This window comes from Heloderma suspectum, chromosome 3 (genome assembly GCF_057233095.1).
Source record: "Heloderma suspectum isolate Gila_16-S chromosome 3, 16-S_ref, whole genome shotgun sequence".
NCBI classification, from domain to species: Eukaryota; Metazoa; Chordata; class Lepidosauria; order Squamata; family Helodermatidae; genus Heloderma; species Heloderma suspectum.
Window position 1 is genome coordinate 24846504 of NC_139460.1, and position 16613 is coordinate 24863116.

A 16613-nucleotide genomic window follows, 5' to 3' on the forward strand; every position below is an offset into this window, starting at 1 on the left:
AGGGAGTCCGATGGGCAGCGGGGTGGGCGGTACACCAACAGAATCCCTAATCTGTCTCGGGTACCCAACACAAGGTACAGACACTCAAGATCTGCACTCGAATGAGCAGGAAGCCTGGAGAGGGAGATTGAATTCCTATAGACCACGGCAACCCCCCCTCCCCGACCCTCAAGTCGGTGTTGGTGCTGCACTGAGTACCCAGGAGGGCACAGCTGGGAGACAGTGACCCCTCCCAGTTCCCCCACCCAGGTCTCAGTAATACATGCCAGGTCAGCCCCCTCATCCACAATCAAATCATGGATGAGGGAGGTCTTATTTTGGGCCGACCTGGCATTCAGCAGCAGCACCACCAGACCCGAGGGCAGACTGGTAAGGCTGCCAGGAACCATCAGGTTGGGGGAAGAACCAGAAGAGGGGACAGCTGTAAGGTGTCTAGCCCCTCTTCTCCTCAGCTGGCCTGTTAATCCCCCAACGCCATACCTCCCCCTGCCCGTGACCACAGTTATGGTGGCACCTCCCCCACCCCCTGAGTTGTCCAATAGTCCTCCCAGGCACATATTAAAATATTAAGATATAAAATATACAACAGTTTAAAAGAATATAAAAGAGATAAAAGAGAACAGCAGCGAAGAAGGAGCAGATAGTCCACGTTTGCCCCTTCCCCTGGTCTTTAAAGCTGCTGCCCTCTGCTGCTGCTGCTATTTGCTGCTGGTGTTGTGGCTGCTGGTGTCTCTGGAGAGGCAGGTGGGTAGATCTTGCGACTCCAAGTGCGACGCTAAGTGCGCACTTAGCGTCGCACTTGGCGCGACGCCGAGGCGCTGCCTGTGGCAGCCCCGCCTTAAGTACCTGTGGGCGGGGGCAGAAGCAGGCTCAGGCTCAGGATCACCCGGTGCAGCTGCTGGCTGGTCCTCCTTCCCCAGGCTCCTTCCCGAGCAGCCTCTGGCAGCCCCGCCTTAAGTACCTGTGGGCGGGGGCAGAAGCAGGCTCAGGCTCAGGATCACCCGGTGCAGCTGCTGACTGGTCCTCCTTCCCCAGGCTCCTTCCCGAGCAGCCTCTGGCGGCCCCGCCTTAAGTACCCGGTGCAGCTGCTGGCTGGTCCTCCTTCCCCAGGCTCCTTCACATGAACACATGAAGTGTGATAAGAATCCTTTATCCTGATTCAAGCCTCTGGCATTAGAATTAAACTTGTTGCTGCATTTTAACTTAGCAGTCTCTCACACTAACCTCCCTTTGAAATTTCTTTGCTCCACAATGGCCACTTTGAGGTCAGTGAGAGTGTGTGGTGTGTGTTTTTTTTCTGTAATAAGAAAAACAGAAACATGTATAAATTATGCAAGTTAAGCAAATTTGCATAGCCCTCATTTTGCACGGCTTTTCTCCTTCTGTAAGTAATGGGGAGGGAGAAGAGTCTAATTAGGATATTGGAGCCCTGCAGTGACCTCTGAACATACCAGGCAGCAACCAATGGGACGCAACTGCTAACATAAAGTACGTTGCGCTAGCATACTCTACCCTAGTGCCTCTAATATTGCCTCCCAAAAGTATGTATGGATATAATAATGCTATGTATTATAATATAATATATAATATATGTAATATAATGTATAATATAATAATATATTATATGTAATATAATGTATAATATAATATATAATATAATAATGTATAATATATATAATTATATACTAGTGCCTCTAATATTGCCTCCCAAAAGTATGTATGTATGTATGTTCATCCTAAAGTATGTTGTGCTAGCATACACTACCCTAGTACACCACCACCAATGACATTAGCTGGCACACCTATTTCCCCAAGAAATCAATGCACCAGCTAACGCTACTGGCATTGTGCTAGAGTAGTTCATGCTAGCACAACCTAAATTATGTTAGCGGTCATGCCCATTGGATACTGTCCATTATTCAGCAACGTCTTTGGTTTTAGGGATGTACGAAACCCCGCTTACCTGGCTCCGCCGGGTTCCGCTGGGGGGGGAGGCGCTCCGTCCCTCCCCCCGGAATCCTCGCCGGGGGGGAGGCGCTCTGCGCCTCCCCCCAGAATCCTGGCCGGCCGGCTCCGCTCCATGGGGATTCCGCGGAGCTGCCGGCTGGCTCCGCCAGCAGCCGGACATCCGGCTGCTGGCTAGCAGGGACGCAAATGGTGGCAGCCGTAGCCACCGCTGTTTGCGTCCCTGAATTCAGCCGTGATAGGCTACGTAAAGACTTACGTAGCCTATCATGTCTGGGTTAAAAAAAAAAATGTGTACGCAAATGGCAGCGGCTACAGACGCCGCTATTTGCATTCCTTATTTTTGGCCGTCTTAGTCTACATAAATATTTACATAGACTAAGACGGCAAAAAATAAGGAACGCAAATGACTGCGGCCGTAGCCACCACTATTTGCATACGCATTGTTTTGGGTTTTTTTAACCCAGACGTGATAGGCTACATAAGTCTTTACGTAGCCTATCATGAATGGTGGGGGGGGAAAGACTGCAAATGGCGGCGGCAGCCGGTTGGAAAACCAGCCACCACCGCCGCTGGAGCCGAAGCCGCCACTGGAGCCGCCGCCGTCCGGAACATCTGCCCGAGGTAAGTCTCATCCCGGGGGGGTTCCGAGGGGTGGCGGGGGGTGGCAGGCCATTCCGCCACGGAGTTCGGGGGGCCGAATGCACTGGCATTCGGCCTCATCGAGATCTGTGGCGGAATTCTCTGACATCCCTATTTGGTTTATGGGATTTCATCAGGCATTGCTTTCACACTTTCAAGCATGTCTTCAAAACTATAAAGACTAGAAACCTATACTTGAATAAAGAGAAAGAAAAGAAGACTGAGATTCTGAGGAAGCAGAACTCTGCACCTAATCCTACATTATGCTAGGGATGGATGGACTTACCTGCGCCTGCAGGAGGCACCACTCACCAAACTCCCGCCACTTGCCCAACCCTGGCAGGCATGTGTGGCAAGCTGCCAGACAGTCTGGTGGGCTCACAGTATGGATGGGTGGATTCCCTACCTGTCATTCCAGGGGGGAATCCGCCCGTGGGGGGAGGTGATCCGTCCCACCTCCCGGAATCTGTCCAGGCTGGCTCCGCTCTGCATTGACCCTGCGGAGTCAGCTGCCAGCTCCACATCGCTGACAAATGTCGATACAGCCAGCAGCCATTGCTGTGCCGTACTGCTGTGCTAAGTAAGTCTCCGGATGCAAATGGAGTAGTGCCATTTGTGGCCATAAAGCCAAAATGCAGCCATTTACAGCTGCATTTAGGTTAATCTACCAGCTTTACCGCCGCAAATGGTGTCCACTATGCCATTTGCATCCAGAGACTTACTTAGCACAACGATACGGCATGGCAATGGCTGCTGGCCGTATCGACATTCACCAGTGATGCAGAGCAGGTGGTCAGCTCCGCAGGATTGACACAGAGACGGATCTGACCTGGACGGATTCCAGGGGAGGCAGAGGTGAGTGCTCCATTCTGCCACAGGCCCTAATGGGACCAGATTTTGGAATCCAGCCTCATTGGGGTCCATGGCAGAATTCTCCCCCATCCCTAGCTCACAGCATCCCATTCACCCATGAGCCACCATCCCCCCCCCAAAAAAAAAGTGGGGAAGCATTTACATAAATGGCTATTTTGCGCAAAATGGTGGCTGTAAATAGGCCATTTATGGAAAATTGCAGGCATAAATTGCAGGCATAAGTGGTCTTACCTGTGTTTTTTCACAAAATGGTGGCTTGCGTGTAAGCAGGGATCCCCAAGTTTGGCCAACTTGGCACATGCTGAGTCGGGCAAGTGCGGGCTCCACAGACTGGCATCTGGGTGGCTGAGCAGGGGATGTTCACTGGACTCCACCCTCTTCCCAGATTTCCACGACATCCCTACATTATGCACTTCTGTGGAATTGCATCATACACACAGCCTTAATCATAGACTGATCTAGTCATTTGTAAGAACAGAGAATGCATTGCCCTTCTTCTTCCTTTTTATTCTATTGGAATTTGCATACATTCAGTCAACCAGTCAGTCAGTACTTAATTTCCCCAAACCAAAGGTTATCACAAAAAGGGGGGGGATGTAACACAACAATTGAATCCAAGTGCATAAAACACAATTTATTCTTCTTCTGTCTGAAAAACCCATGTAACTACGAGCATCATCCAGCCCCTATCCCTATCCCCTCCCCTGCTGGCAGTGAACCTCATCTGGTGACTTCACTTCTGTGCATGCACAGTTGCACATGCACATTCTTCATGCAGGCTGGGGGCTGGATTGGTCTCTATTAGAACATTTTAAAATGCATATGCTGCATTTCTGCTGTAAGTACAGGCCAAGGTGGTTTACAAATGAAAGGATAGAAACAATAAATATACTGTATGTATCATATAGAAGCCAAAGCATGTGGTATAAGTATAACAAGCTGCATTGTAGCAATTCATTGCAGCTGTATCTAGCTAACTCACACATGCCCAACTTCTTAGGGCTTCATCTCCTGTTGTTTTTGCAGGTACAAGATAGTCACCGCAGTCTCTGAATACATGCAAGACTTTAAATTACACATACACTAGCTTGGAATGGAATTCCAGTTTCTCAGCTATCTTTGCGGGATGTATTCTAGCAATTCCTTTTCAGGGGAATACATTTTCAGGGATGGTCCTCTCCTGTATGAGAAATGTAATGAGTAATTTCACAAGAAGAGGCACATCGTCACAGGTAGCCCAAATTTCACTGAAGGCTTCTGAACAATTACATCCTGATGTATATCAATGATTTTCTGGTGGGATGGACCATTGCCAAGAAGTCAAAATATGTATTCCCTTGGGCCATACTCAATCAGATGAGTGCTTCTTCTGTAGAAATACAACATAATCATTTCTTTGTCATGCAACAGAACTTCTGCAGCAGAAGCAGCACAGAGCAAAACTGGTGTCTTGAATCTATTCCAGGCCTGGCCAACTTAAGTCCCACAAAACAGAGCATATCCCACCAGTCATGTATTATGTGGTGGGCCAGGTGACAATCACCCTGTTTTTGCAGTCCCAGGCAGCAGAAAAAGCAGGAGACTTAATGCATCCCCAGTGGGCTGCCATAGTTAATGGGCTATGCTTGGCTTGGGTCACAAGTTATATAGGCCCTATTCACTTCTTCAATTTCAGAGTCTTGCACAGTAGAATACCCTGTAGAATGCAGATGGCAACAAGTCAATGAGTTAGAAAAGTTAATCAAAGAGGATAATCCCAGGCAATATCCATTATATGCACTTTTAAGCAGCCCAAATATTTTAGCATTGTCACAGAGTAAAAAGGCAAAACAAAGGAAAAGCTCTCACCATTGAACTCAATAAGTGACTTTCATGCATGTTCAGCACATTAATAACTCCTGCCCTGCTACTTTCATCTAAAGCTGAAAACCCAACACATTTTCCTGGTGTTGTTTGCTTTTGTAGAATTATGTTTCTATTCCATTACAGAGCAGGATTGAGATGGTTAATGGTGTACTGATGATCCACAGTGTCAATCAATCTGATGCTGGAATGTACCAGTGTGTAGCAGAAAACAAGCATGGAGCCATTTACGCCAGTGCCGAGTTGAGGATTTTGGGTGTGTATTGAATAAGGTCATTTGGTTTTATCATTATGAATATGCTGTTGGCACGGAGCACAGTGCTCCAGAAAGTTCTCCAGAGCAAGTCCCATTGAAATGATGGTAGGGCATGGTAGGACCACTCAATTGTGGTCCAATTGAGATCACAGCAAGGTCAAGGAGTTAAAGCCTGACATAAATTATTTAGTATTGTTGCCTCCTGTTAGAAAGGCAGTTAGCAGAGAAAAATCAAAAGGAAGAACAGAATGGGTGTTTACCAACCCCACATGCACACAAGACTAAAAAGGAGAACACATCCTTCTTTAGTAAAGAAAAGATAAAATAGTTAACTCACAATATCCTTGCATAAAAATCCAAGTACGGCGTATAGTTTCAAACAAGAGTTTGTTCAGTCCATTTTGTGTTCTATAACACTGGCAGGAGCAAGAGGGCAAACACAGCTGCTCCCAGCAATGGAGGAAGTCAGGGAGGGAGTGGGGTAGGAAGGGGGGAGCAAAACCACCAAATCACAGGAAACCACATCATAGGCTATAGAGATCCTAAGGCTGGCTGTGGCCTAAATTCCCATGATCTAACCAACTGCAACACTGCCCCCTTCCAGTAACTTGCAGACAAGGTTGCAATATTCCCAACAGCAACAACAACAACAACAACAACAACAACAACAACAACAACAAACCCTGCCCCCACACTAGGATCCTGATCTGCACTTATTTGAGAATACATTTTAAAAAGTGTAGCTACCATCACCTAATTACTTTCTACATATAGGAATTACTATGGATGGTCAAATCTGTCAATTTCAGTTCTGTTCATATTCTCATTTTTCCAACCTTAGGTTCATTTTGGCCCAGCTCCGTATCAGCGTATGACTTTTATTTTTAAAAGTATGCATGAATATTCATATGCGTTTTGTATGCACTTTTTCCAAATGTATATATTTTTGTGTGCATGTTTTGCTAATGTGTGCATTTTTAAAACTTATTTTCCTATAATTATGTATTTCTGTATTATTTTTACCATTCTGGCCTTTTTTTTCTCACTTTTCTAGTTTGTATGGATTTTTGTGCACACCTTTACCTGATGTGTTCATTTTTGTTCCTTCCTTCCTTCCTTCCTTCTTTCCTTCTTTCCTTCCTTCCTACCTTTCTTTCTTTTAAGGAATAATAATGCTAAATCCAAGAAAGTGTAAACCTTGGTACACAACTCTGTTATGGATCGCTCATCAGTTTGGCAGATGTAAATTTGGTAAATTTGCTTAAACATTCAAATGAAACACATTTCTTGCCGGACCATAGGAATTACCTTGGTGTATCAGATAGGGATGTACAAAAGGCACTTACCTTTCGCGGATTATGTTTATGGTTGGGGGGGAGGCATTCCGTCCCTCCCCCCAGAATCCTCGCCGGGGGGGAGGCGCTCCATTCCTCCCTCCCCCCCGGAATCCTGGCCGGCCGGCTGTGCTCCGCAGCGATTCTGCAGAGCCACCAGCCGGCTCCACCAGCAGCCAGACATCCGGCCGCTGGCTAGCAGGGATGCAAATGGTGGCAGCCATAGCCGCTGCCGTTTGCATCCCTGCAGTCAGCCGTGATAGGCTACATAAATGTTTACGTAGCCTATCACAGCTGACTTAAAAAAAAAAAAAGCGCGTACGCAAATGGCGGTGGCCACGGCCACCGCCATTTGCGTTCCTTATTTTGGCACATCTTAGTCTACGTAAACATTTACATAGACTAAGACAGCGAAAATAAGGGGAACGCAAATAGTGTAGACGCTACGCTATTTGCGTTCCCCTTATTTTCGCCATCTTAGTCTACGTAAATGTTTACATAGACTACGACATGCCAAAATAAGGAATACAAATGGCGGTGGCCATGGCCGCTGCCATTTGCGTACGTGCATTTTTTGTTTTTTTAAAAAAAGGCAGCCGTGATAGGCTACGTAAACATTTACATAGCCTATCACGGTTTTTTTAAAAACCCTAGCCATGATAGGCTACGTAAATCTTTATGTAGCCTATCACTTTTGTTGTTGTTGTTGTTGTTGTTTTACCTGGAAATGGCGGCAGTGGCAGCCGGTTGGAAGACCGGCCGCCGCAGCCACCACCGCCGAACCGCCGCCGGAGCTGCTGCCGCCAGGAAGATCCACCCAAGGTAAGTCTCATCCCGGAGGGGATGGGGGGGTGGGCCGTTCTGCCACCTATTTCAGGGGGCCGAATGCGCTGGCATTCGGCCTTCCCGAGATCCGTGGTGGAATTTTCGTACATCCCTAGTATCAGACCATGTTCCAACAAGTCCAGTATTCTGTTAAACAAAACCATTTAATAGAAGAAACATGTACTCAGGAAAAAAGCAAACTCAAATGTAGGCATATAAGAAAATAAAGGAACAAACAATTCTAAAGTAGTACATAGAATACATGTAATAAGCTATAAGTGTTTTTAACTTTCCAGAAGTATGTTAATTACAAATAATTTCAATCAAATGGTAAAATGAATCCTCCTCTATTTTCCCTAAATCTATCACTTTTAGAGAGCAATCCTAGAGCCACTAGTCAGCGGCTAGACAGCCATAGGATATCTTGTTTTCTGGGAACCAACCTTCCCCACCTTCCGCGCTACCTCACAGGCAGTGCAGAGAAGCCCCGTGCCCCCCGCGCTTGCAAGAGGAGCACAGAGTGGCTGAAACGAGGTGTTCTGGGAGGTGTTCCAGGGCGGGGAGTGCAGAAATGCCAGCACGACACATCCAATGTGTCGTCCAGCAGCCTCCTCCCCTGCTCCGCCGTCCCACAGCTAGACTGCCAAAAGTGGTTGTCTAGCCGAAAATGCAGGGCAGGAGAAGTGCGGAAGGAACAATCCCCTCCATGCTTCTCCTGCCCTGCATTGGATAGGCAGTCACCTCCGAGTTTGGAGGCAGCCGCCTATCTGCATAGGATTGCTCCCTTAAGTGCTTTTTTAGTTCTAAAACTCTTTCATTTCATTCTTAATTTAAACTTTTATACTTGTACGATTTGTGATAATGTTTAATTGAAAAGAGAAAAGCATTCCAACATATCCTTTGGATTTGCATACTAGCTTAATATGTGTTTTTGTTCAACAGCTATTGCATTTTGCATTGTAAGACATTCCATAAGAAAAAGCACAAAAAAGTGGTGTGCAATTTGTGGAAGAATTCATTGAAATGGTAAGCTAAATATTTAATAGTAAGGCTAAAAAAATCCCTTTTTCACCAGCTTCTGCTCCAGCTTTCCCCCTAAGTCAACTGAAGAGAACGATCATTATTACCAAGAGCCAAGAAGTTGTTGTTGAGTGCAAACCACAAGGCTCTCCCAAAGCAGCTATTTCATGGAAGAAAGGAGACAAAGCAATGAGAGAAAATAAAAGGTCAGATGTCAGTTCATTAATGTTTGCCTTTCGCTGCATAAATGCCTGTAAGACAAAGATAACAGGCAAACTCATTTGATTGACAATAGTTGGCTTAAAATGCTGAATGTGTTAAATAATGAAAATGTGTGATTTTTATTATTTTTCTTATGCGTTCTAATGTATATTGTTAAATATTAGAAGTGGTCCTGGATATTTTTTTTGAAGGAGAGTTGGATATAAATAATTTGCATAAATTGAATAAATACTTTTCTTTTTAGGGGAAGGATCTTATTTTAAACCAAGCATGTTCAAAAATGCCAAGTTTAAAACCATAAACACTCTATATAAAAAACCTTGGTTTGGCTGAGATCCACAATAACTATTACGTCCATGTTTGTCCAGTAGGCCCAAGATTGTTCGTGTTCTCCCCCGTCCTCTTTCCCCAGCAGTTTTCACCTTACTCCTTGTCCCCATTTTTTCTTATTCGTCCTCCCGTCCAAAGGATTGGCACCCAACAAAAACCCTCACCATGTTTAATTATTTCTCTGTGTTGGCATTTTCTACACTCTACCCTATAGCCCCTCAAATTATGTATTTATCACATTTAGGAATGTCAGCGAAAATTGTTTTCGAGGTAGAGTTCAATGAGTTTTCCTAGGTTTGGCCCCCAAACTTTGTTCCGGCTCCCACTGCAGCACCTGACTCAGCCTGCTGCAACTTGGGTAGGGATGGTGGAGAATTCTGCCATGGATTTTAGTGAGGCTGAATGCACTGGCATTCGGCCCCCCGAAACCCGTGGCAGAATGGCCTCCCATCCCCCGCCTCCCCGCGGAATCCCCCCCAGGATGAAGCTTACCTGGGGCAGATGTTCTGGCGGTGGCGGCAGCAGCAGCGGCAGCTGGTCTCTTGGTCGGCTGCCGTGGACTTAAATGGCAGCCACCATGCCATTTGTGTAGCTGCCTTTGCTGTAATAGCAAATAGCTATTAGCTTGCCTATCACGGCAAGCGAGGGGGGGAAAAACCGAGTATGCAAATGGTGGCGACTATGGCAGCCACCATTTGCGTTCCCTTTTTTTCACTGTTTTAGCCTACGTAAATATTTACGTAAGCTATTACGGAGAAAAAAAGAGGAATGCAAATAACGTAGTGGGCGCCATTTGCATTCCTTTTTTTCCCGCCGTAATAGCTGACCTAAATATTTATGTAGGCTAAAACGGCGGGGGGGGGGGAAGGAACGCAAATGGCGCCCACTACGCTATTTGCGTTCCCCTTTTTTTCGCCATAATAGCTTACGTAAATATTTACGTAGGCTAAAACAGCGAAAAAAATGGAATGCAAATGGCAGCTGCCATAGCCGCCACCATTTGCGTACGCAGTTGTTGTTTTTCCCGGAAGGCTGCCCTGTGGCCGGATGTCCGGCTGCAGATGGCCTTGGCTGGCGGCTCTGCGGAATCTCCACAGAGCGGAGCCGGCCGGATTAGGATTTGGGGGGGAGGTGTGGAGCGCCTCCCCCCCACCACAAATCACCCTATCGAAAAGTTAAGTGACTTTCGTACATCCCTAAACTTGGGCCAGTTCACAGATTTCTGGCCATTTTGCATATTTTGTCCACAGGTTCTGCAATTTGCACAAATTCCTGAGCAATGTCCACAAATTACAGCAATTTCTGCAAATTCAGCTGAATTTGTGCAAATTTGGCCATGATTTGTGCAAATTGCAGAACTGTGAAAAAAAGCGGGGGAGTTCCCAGAATTTGGAGAAAAGATTGCAGCTTGGCTCAGAAACACAAATCGATTTGTAAATGCCACAGAACTCCATCAAGGAAAAAAAAGAACCATTTCCCAGCGACAGACATCCCCGTTTACATTTATATTTCTTATATATCCCATCTTTTCCTCCAAGGAGCCCAAGGGGTCATACATGATCCTCCTCCTCTCCATTTTATCCTCACAACAACTCTGTGAGGTAGGTTGTGCTGGGTGTCAGTGACTAGCCCAAAGTCACCCAATGAGCTTCATGACTGAGCGGACAGTACTTGACCCTGGGCCTCCTCAGTCCCAGTCCATCACTCTAACCTCCGCACCACACTGGCTTTAACAGTTACCCTCTTCCCACCTCACAGCTTTCCAGCCTGCTGATCCTCCCCCCAGCTTCACTTTACAGACTCCTGCAAGTTCCACAGTGATGGCACCTTCATCTCAGGTTTTGTTGTAAGCCTCTGCAGGCTGGTGGCTTAGAAGCTATCTGAGACAATAACCAGCTGAGGGCATGGGGTATACAGTAGCCATGGGGTGGAGCAGCTGTGGGCAAATATGTCAAGCTGTGGATGAAATGTTGAAAAGAAACCTGAACTTGTGACTCAAATAGGAAGTCTGTAGAGCTGATCTGCTTGATTACATGGCAGTGTCCTTCCCGAACCATACCATTTCAGTTTGTGGGGGACAGTGGAGTTGTGTTTTTTAATGCTTTCTCATGTAAAACCTGCCCAGCACAAAGAAAACTACCCTATCATCCTAGGGATATCAGAGGAATCCATTGGCAGAGGGGGGGGCAGGATTCCCCAACCTTTCAGCAGCTTGTCCCCTTGGACTGCAACTCACTTACCTGCAAGCTGGCCCGACTCGATCTGTATCAAGTCAGGCCTGCTCATGGATTTTCGGGGGGGGGGGGGGTTAATCACCATTTTAAATCATGATTTATCCAAATTCTGGCTGTGATTTGCTTAATTTGTGGAAATTACAGCTATCGTATGCTTAATTTGTACAAATTTTTGCATATTACAGCTGATTTGCACAAATTATGGCCAACATTTGCATAAATTGTACAAATTGCAACTGCAAACTGCATAAATGGTGATTTTAAAAAATATCCAAGAAAGTTTGCAGATTTCAGGGGGAAAGCCTGCTGCTCGGGTAGCAAATGCAAGCTGAGCAGGGGGGGGGGGCTCTGAAGAAATCCAGCAAGTCCAAAAAGGGCCGGATTTCCCTGCCACAGCCGCCCCTATATCATCCAAGTGAAGGCTGTTGTTCTTTTTTTAATATGGGAATCATTCACATATGCAACATCTGCATTTCCAATTTACAACACCTTCAGTCTGAAATAATATATTCGAGAAAGGACTGTGCTGAACACAGAGCTCAACTCTTCACAGTCCAGGAATATCCGAGTCAGGGAAATTAAGGTAAGTTTAGGGTTGCAGCTAGGTAAGCTGAAGTGCACAGCTTGTAATACTACGCCAGTCAAGGTTAGCAGGAACTATACAGGAGGAGAGAAGATGGTTTATTTCCTGCTGCTGTTATTCGCTACAGCTTCAGGAGTGTCCCATGAGGGAAGAATCGCTCTCAAAACCCGTTCAGTGAGGAAGAGACAGGTCTTCTCTTTCATCAAGGGCCACTTCATTACTCCAAGTCAGTGTGACCACTACTCCCAATAGCGCTCCACTGCAATTCACCATTGCGAGTTTCACTTTTACACAGAATTCTAAGGGGTGTCCTTGAGGTAATTGCACTACTTCGTACTCACAGTCATGCACAACCATGCGCATTTGCAAAATCTCATTTTCACATACATGAACGTGCACATTTGCAAAATGTGCATTTTCACACATATGCAAATTTATGCATTTTCGCGATCACCATTTTATTTCTCAAAAAATGATGACCATGGAGCTCAACGAGGCTCCCAGGGTGAGTGCAGGCTGCTTGCCGAGTATGGGAGGGGCTCGAGTGTAGTCCAGGTAACAGCGAGTGGGAGCAGGGGCTGGGCAGGTGCCCGGAGAACCCGGATGGAGGTGGTTTCACACATTCCTACTTTGGACAGCTTTGGTGAGGAAAACAAATGGTGATTATTTGGCAGTAGGATCTAGTCTAGCCTTCCCCAACCTGATGCCCTCCAGATGTGTTGGACTACAACTCCCATCATTCCAGGCCAGCATGGCCATTAGGGAAATTGGAGCCCAACACTTCTGGTTGGGGAAGGCTGACCTAGTCGATAGTAGGGCTGTGCACCACTTCAGTTCCGGATCTGAATTCTGAACCAAAACAGGGTGATTTAGAGTGAATCAGTCTGAATCCTAACTGATCTAAAGCAGGTCGTATCAATTTGAATTGTTTTGGACTGATCCAGACAATTCTGAAGGCCAGATAGCCTGTCTGAGAAATGTAGCAAGTTGCTTAAGATTAGGGAGGGGAAGAGGAGGAGTTGGGAGAGAGGAACAGAGGCTTGGCAAGTGACATCTCTAGGTGCGAATAGGGCTGAACGTTTAACCCAGCAGTCTCCAGTCACAGTGGTGGAGGAGGGGTTGTATATACCAGGAGATTCTGCTTTCACTTCTCAGTGTGAGAGACAGTTGGTAGAAAGAGGAGAGTTCTTTATTATTGGATTGTACCAGTGCAGCAGTTCCCAGTACCTACCCAGCCCTTCTCAATTCCATTTCTTCCCTTTCCCTTTCCTGTAAATCCTTTTTCTAGTGGGGGGTGTGTGTGTGTGTGTGTGTACACACACACACACACACACACATGCACACACAGTTTCTCTTCTAGTTGTTAGGCTTCAGTTTGTTTCCCTGCTTAGTTTACTACTTGTTCTTTGGATCCCCACCCCCACCCTTCTCAACTACTATTCCTTCCCTTCCTATTTTTTAACTCTTTATCTATATTCTTATTTAAACAACAACAACAACTTCTCTTCTGCTAGGCTTTGGACAGATAGTTACAGTTACCGTTATTTCCCTTCCCCCCACCCCTTAGAGTCTGTAAGTAGGTTTTTTTTAATGTATCTGTTTTTCTTTTGGCCTTGTGTGTGTGTGTGTGCGCACGCGCACGTGCACACGTGCTGTGTGAGTGCAGCATACACATTATTGCGCACAAGCAAACAGTGTGTGGCCAAAGCAGTACATACAAAGTCCAATATATACTGTGGGGCAAAGCACTACACATAATACATCATGTGAAGCATCTTAGGGGTACCACCACCCATGGTTTGAAGAGGCGGATGCTGGCAGCAGCCTCACAGAAGCAGCATCTCCTCCTTCTTCTGCAGTGAGACGGGAGAGCCCACTGATGGAGGTCACGCCACAGGTGTCAGATGCCCTCCTTGCTGCTGCTGCTGCCCCCCTCCCCCGCCAGCTTCCGCCACCCATGCCGCCTGGCTTGGTTCCTCCATGGGGGCTGTGCCGGCCTTGAATGCGCCCACCTGAGTGGTGGCTAATTGGTACTGCTGGTGGTCAGGATTTAGCTCCCTGTAAGCCAGACCTTCTTTTTTTAAAAAAAAAAAGAAACACCAGAAATGGACAGACTCATCTCTGTCTGGTTCCGTGGGGCAATCGACAAGCCACCATCACCACCCATCCGCACGAGCTGTGCTGCAGGAACTACGGGGCGGCTTGGCGACTGCCTGGGAAGTGCTGCCAGGCCATCAGTTGCCTTACTGGGTTTCCATTGTGCACAGACATAGCGGCTGGATTGCTGCCATAAATCTATGGCTGCCTGAAAGGGGCGATGACTCACCATTACAGTGGTGAAGGGCACCATCCCTCTTGTGTCATCCATAAGGAACACTGGGAAACTGTTACTGTGGCAAAAGCCACTGAACCTACCTACCTGTGAAACTTGGCAGGGTCATCAATTACTTCTGAAGGGGCTACCGCCATGTCCCCAAAGTTCACATCCTTATAGTAAAAAATAACCCACTCGCTTTTGCTGATTTTCCAAGACATTTTGCCTGTTGCTTGTTTTCCCTTGTGCACATCAAATGACCATAAGAAGAATATGATCAGCCTAGGCTATATGCATTTTAAAAAATGTTTGCTTCATCTTACCCTTCCTTTTACAAATGGGGAAAAGAGCTGCCAAAATGATCAGGGGTCTGGACTAGCTCCTGTATAAGGAATGGCTTCAGTGTTTGGGCTATTTAATATAGAAGAAAGTCAAATGAGGGGGAAGGTTGATAAAATTATATGGAGTAGTGAAAGTGGAACAGTGCAATAAATGAGCTCCACTGAGTTCAGTGTGAGTTACTCCCAGGTAGGGGTGGATGAAAGTCCCTTACCTGTCCTCGAAGGTTGTTCGCGGTGGGGGGGGAGGCGCTTTGCTGCTCCCCCCGCGAAGTTCAGGCCAGGGGGGAGGCTTCCCGCCTCGCCCCGGCCGAAATTCAGGCCAGAGGGGAGGCTTCCCGCCTCGCCCGGCCGCGAACTCGAAAGTTTAAAAAAAAAAAAAACGCCCCCTGATAGGCTCCGTGACGATTATCTCCGTGACGGGATTTCTCCCCGAAACTTGTTCGGGGGGCCGAACACATTGGCGCTCGGCCCCCCAAAGTTTCGGGGAGAAATTCTCCGCCATCCCTACTCCCAGGTAACGTGTATTGCAGCCAAAGAGAGGTTTTATTTTTTTCCTCCCCCTAATGAGGAGCCTCAGGTCATCCAGTGAAGCTGAATAGTGGCAGATTCAGGACAGACAAAAGGAAAGTAGAATCATAGAATCATAGAACAGTAGGGTTGGAAGGGGCCTACAAGACCATTGAGTCCAACCCCATGCTCAATGCAGGAATCCAAGTCAGAGCATCCCTGACAGATGGCTGTCCATCTAAGTATTATTTGCACTTAAAACAAAAAACAAAAACCCTACACCTGAGATTACGGATAGTTCCCGCCCAATGGTCACCTTAAACACCTTCTGATTAGGATCTCTAATCCCCTGTGTGGCTTGACAGGGTTTTTTTTCCTTTTGTTTTAGTGTTTGAGAAAAGGAAACTATATGCATGGCTAGTGCAAAAGCCACTGGACCTAACTGTCTGAAATTTGGCAGGTTCAGTCACCTCCATAGGGGCTACCAAGTCCCAAATTCCATGCACTTATGTGAAATCGCACACACGCACACACACTACAGCTCTTTGCTTTGACAGATTTTCTTGAAAAAAGCAAATTCTACCTGCGGCTAGTGCAAAAGTCACTGGACCCAACTGTCTGAAATTTGGCAGGTTCAATCACCTCTATATGGGTTGCAGGTCTCCAAATTTCATGTATTTATCATAAAAACTAAAATTTAGTTTTTAGGTTTTATGGCCATTTCTGTTTTCCAATGCTTTATTAACAATTTGGGAGGAACAAAATGGAAAGGTGACATCTAAGGGACTGATAGTCTTTATGCTGATGGCAGCTCAGAAGGTAATAGCAAAAGGTTGGAAAAATGCAGAATTCTTAACATTAAATTCTTGGTATACAGAGCTGTGGCAAATAGCCATAGCAGAAAAATTGACACACCAACTTAGATTAGTTATAGGTAAAGCTAAAGTATCTGATAGTATCTGATCTACAAGTGAGAAGGATCTTGGAATTGTTGTAGATCACAAGCTGAAATATAGACATTCTGGATGTCAGTGAACTGAAATGGATTGGAATGGGCCACTTCACATCAGATGACCACCAGATCTACTACCGTGGACAAGAGGACCACAGAAGAAATGGAGTAGCCTTCATAATTAATAATAAAGTGGCTAAAGCAGTGCTTGGATACAGTCCAAAAAAAGATAGAATGATCTCAATTCAAATTCAGGGTAAGCCATTTAACATCACAGTGATTCAAATATATGCCCCAACCACAGATGCTGAAGAAGCAGAAGTAGATCAGTTCTACAAGGATCTGCAGCACC

General features: G+C 46.3%; 1 protein-coding gene across 1 annotated transcript in view; it reads left to right on the plus strand.

Moving 5' to 3' along the window:
• The window catches only part of LOC146349431 (contactin-5-like), a 233967-nt gene extending 224725 nt beyond the window's left edge, over positions 1–9242 (plus strand). The window contains exons 9-10 of the mRNA XM_084842648.1: positions 5470–5599; positions 8834–9242. Coding sequence (XP_084698774.1) covers positions 5470–5599; positions 8834–9063 — 360 coding nt within the window. The 3' untranslated portion in view covers positions 9064–9242. The remainder of the gene's footprint in view (positions 1–5469; positions 5600–8833) is intronic.
• Positions 9243–16613: the final 7371 nt, after the last annotated feature.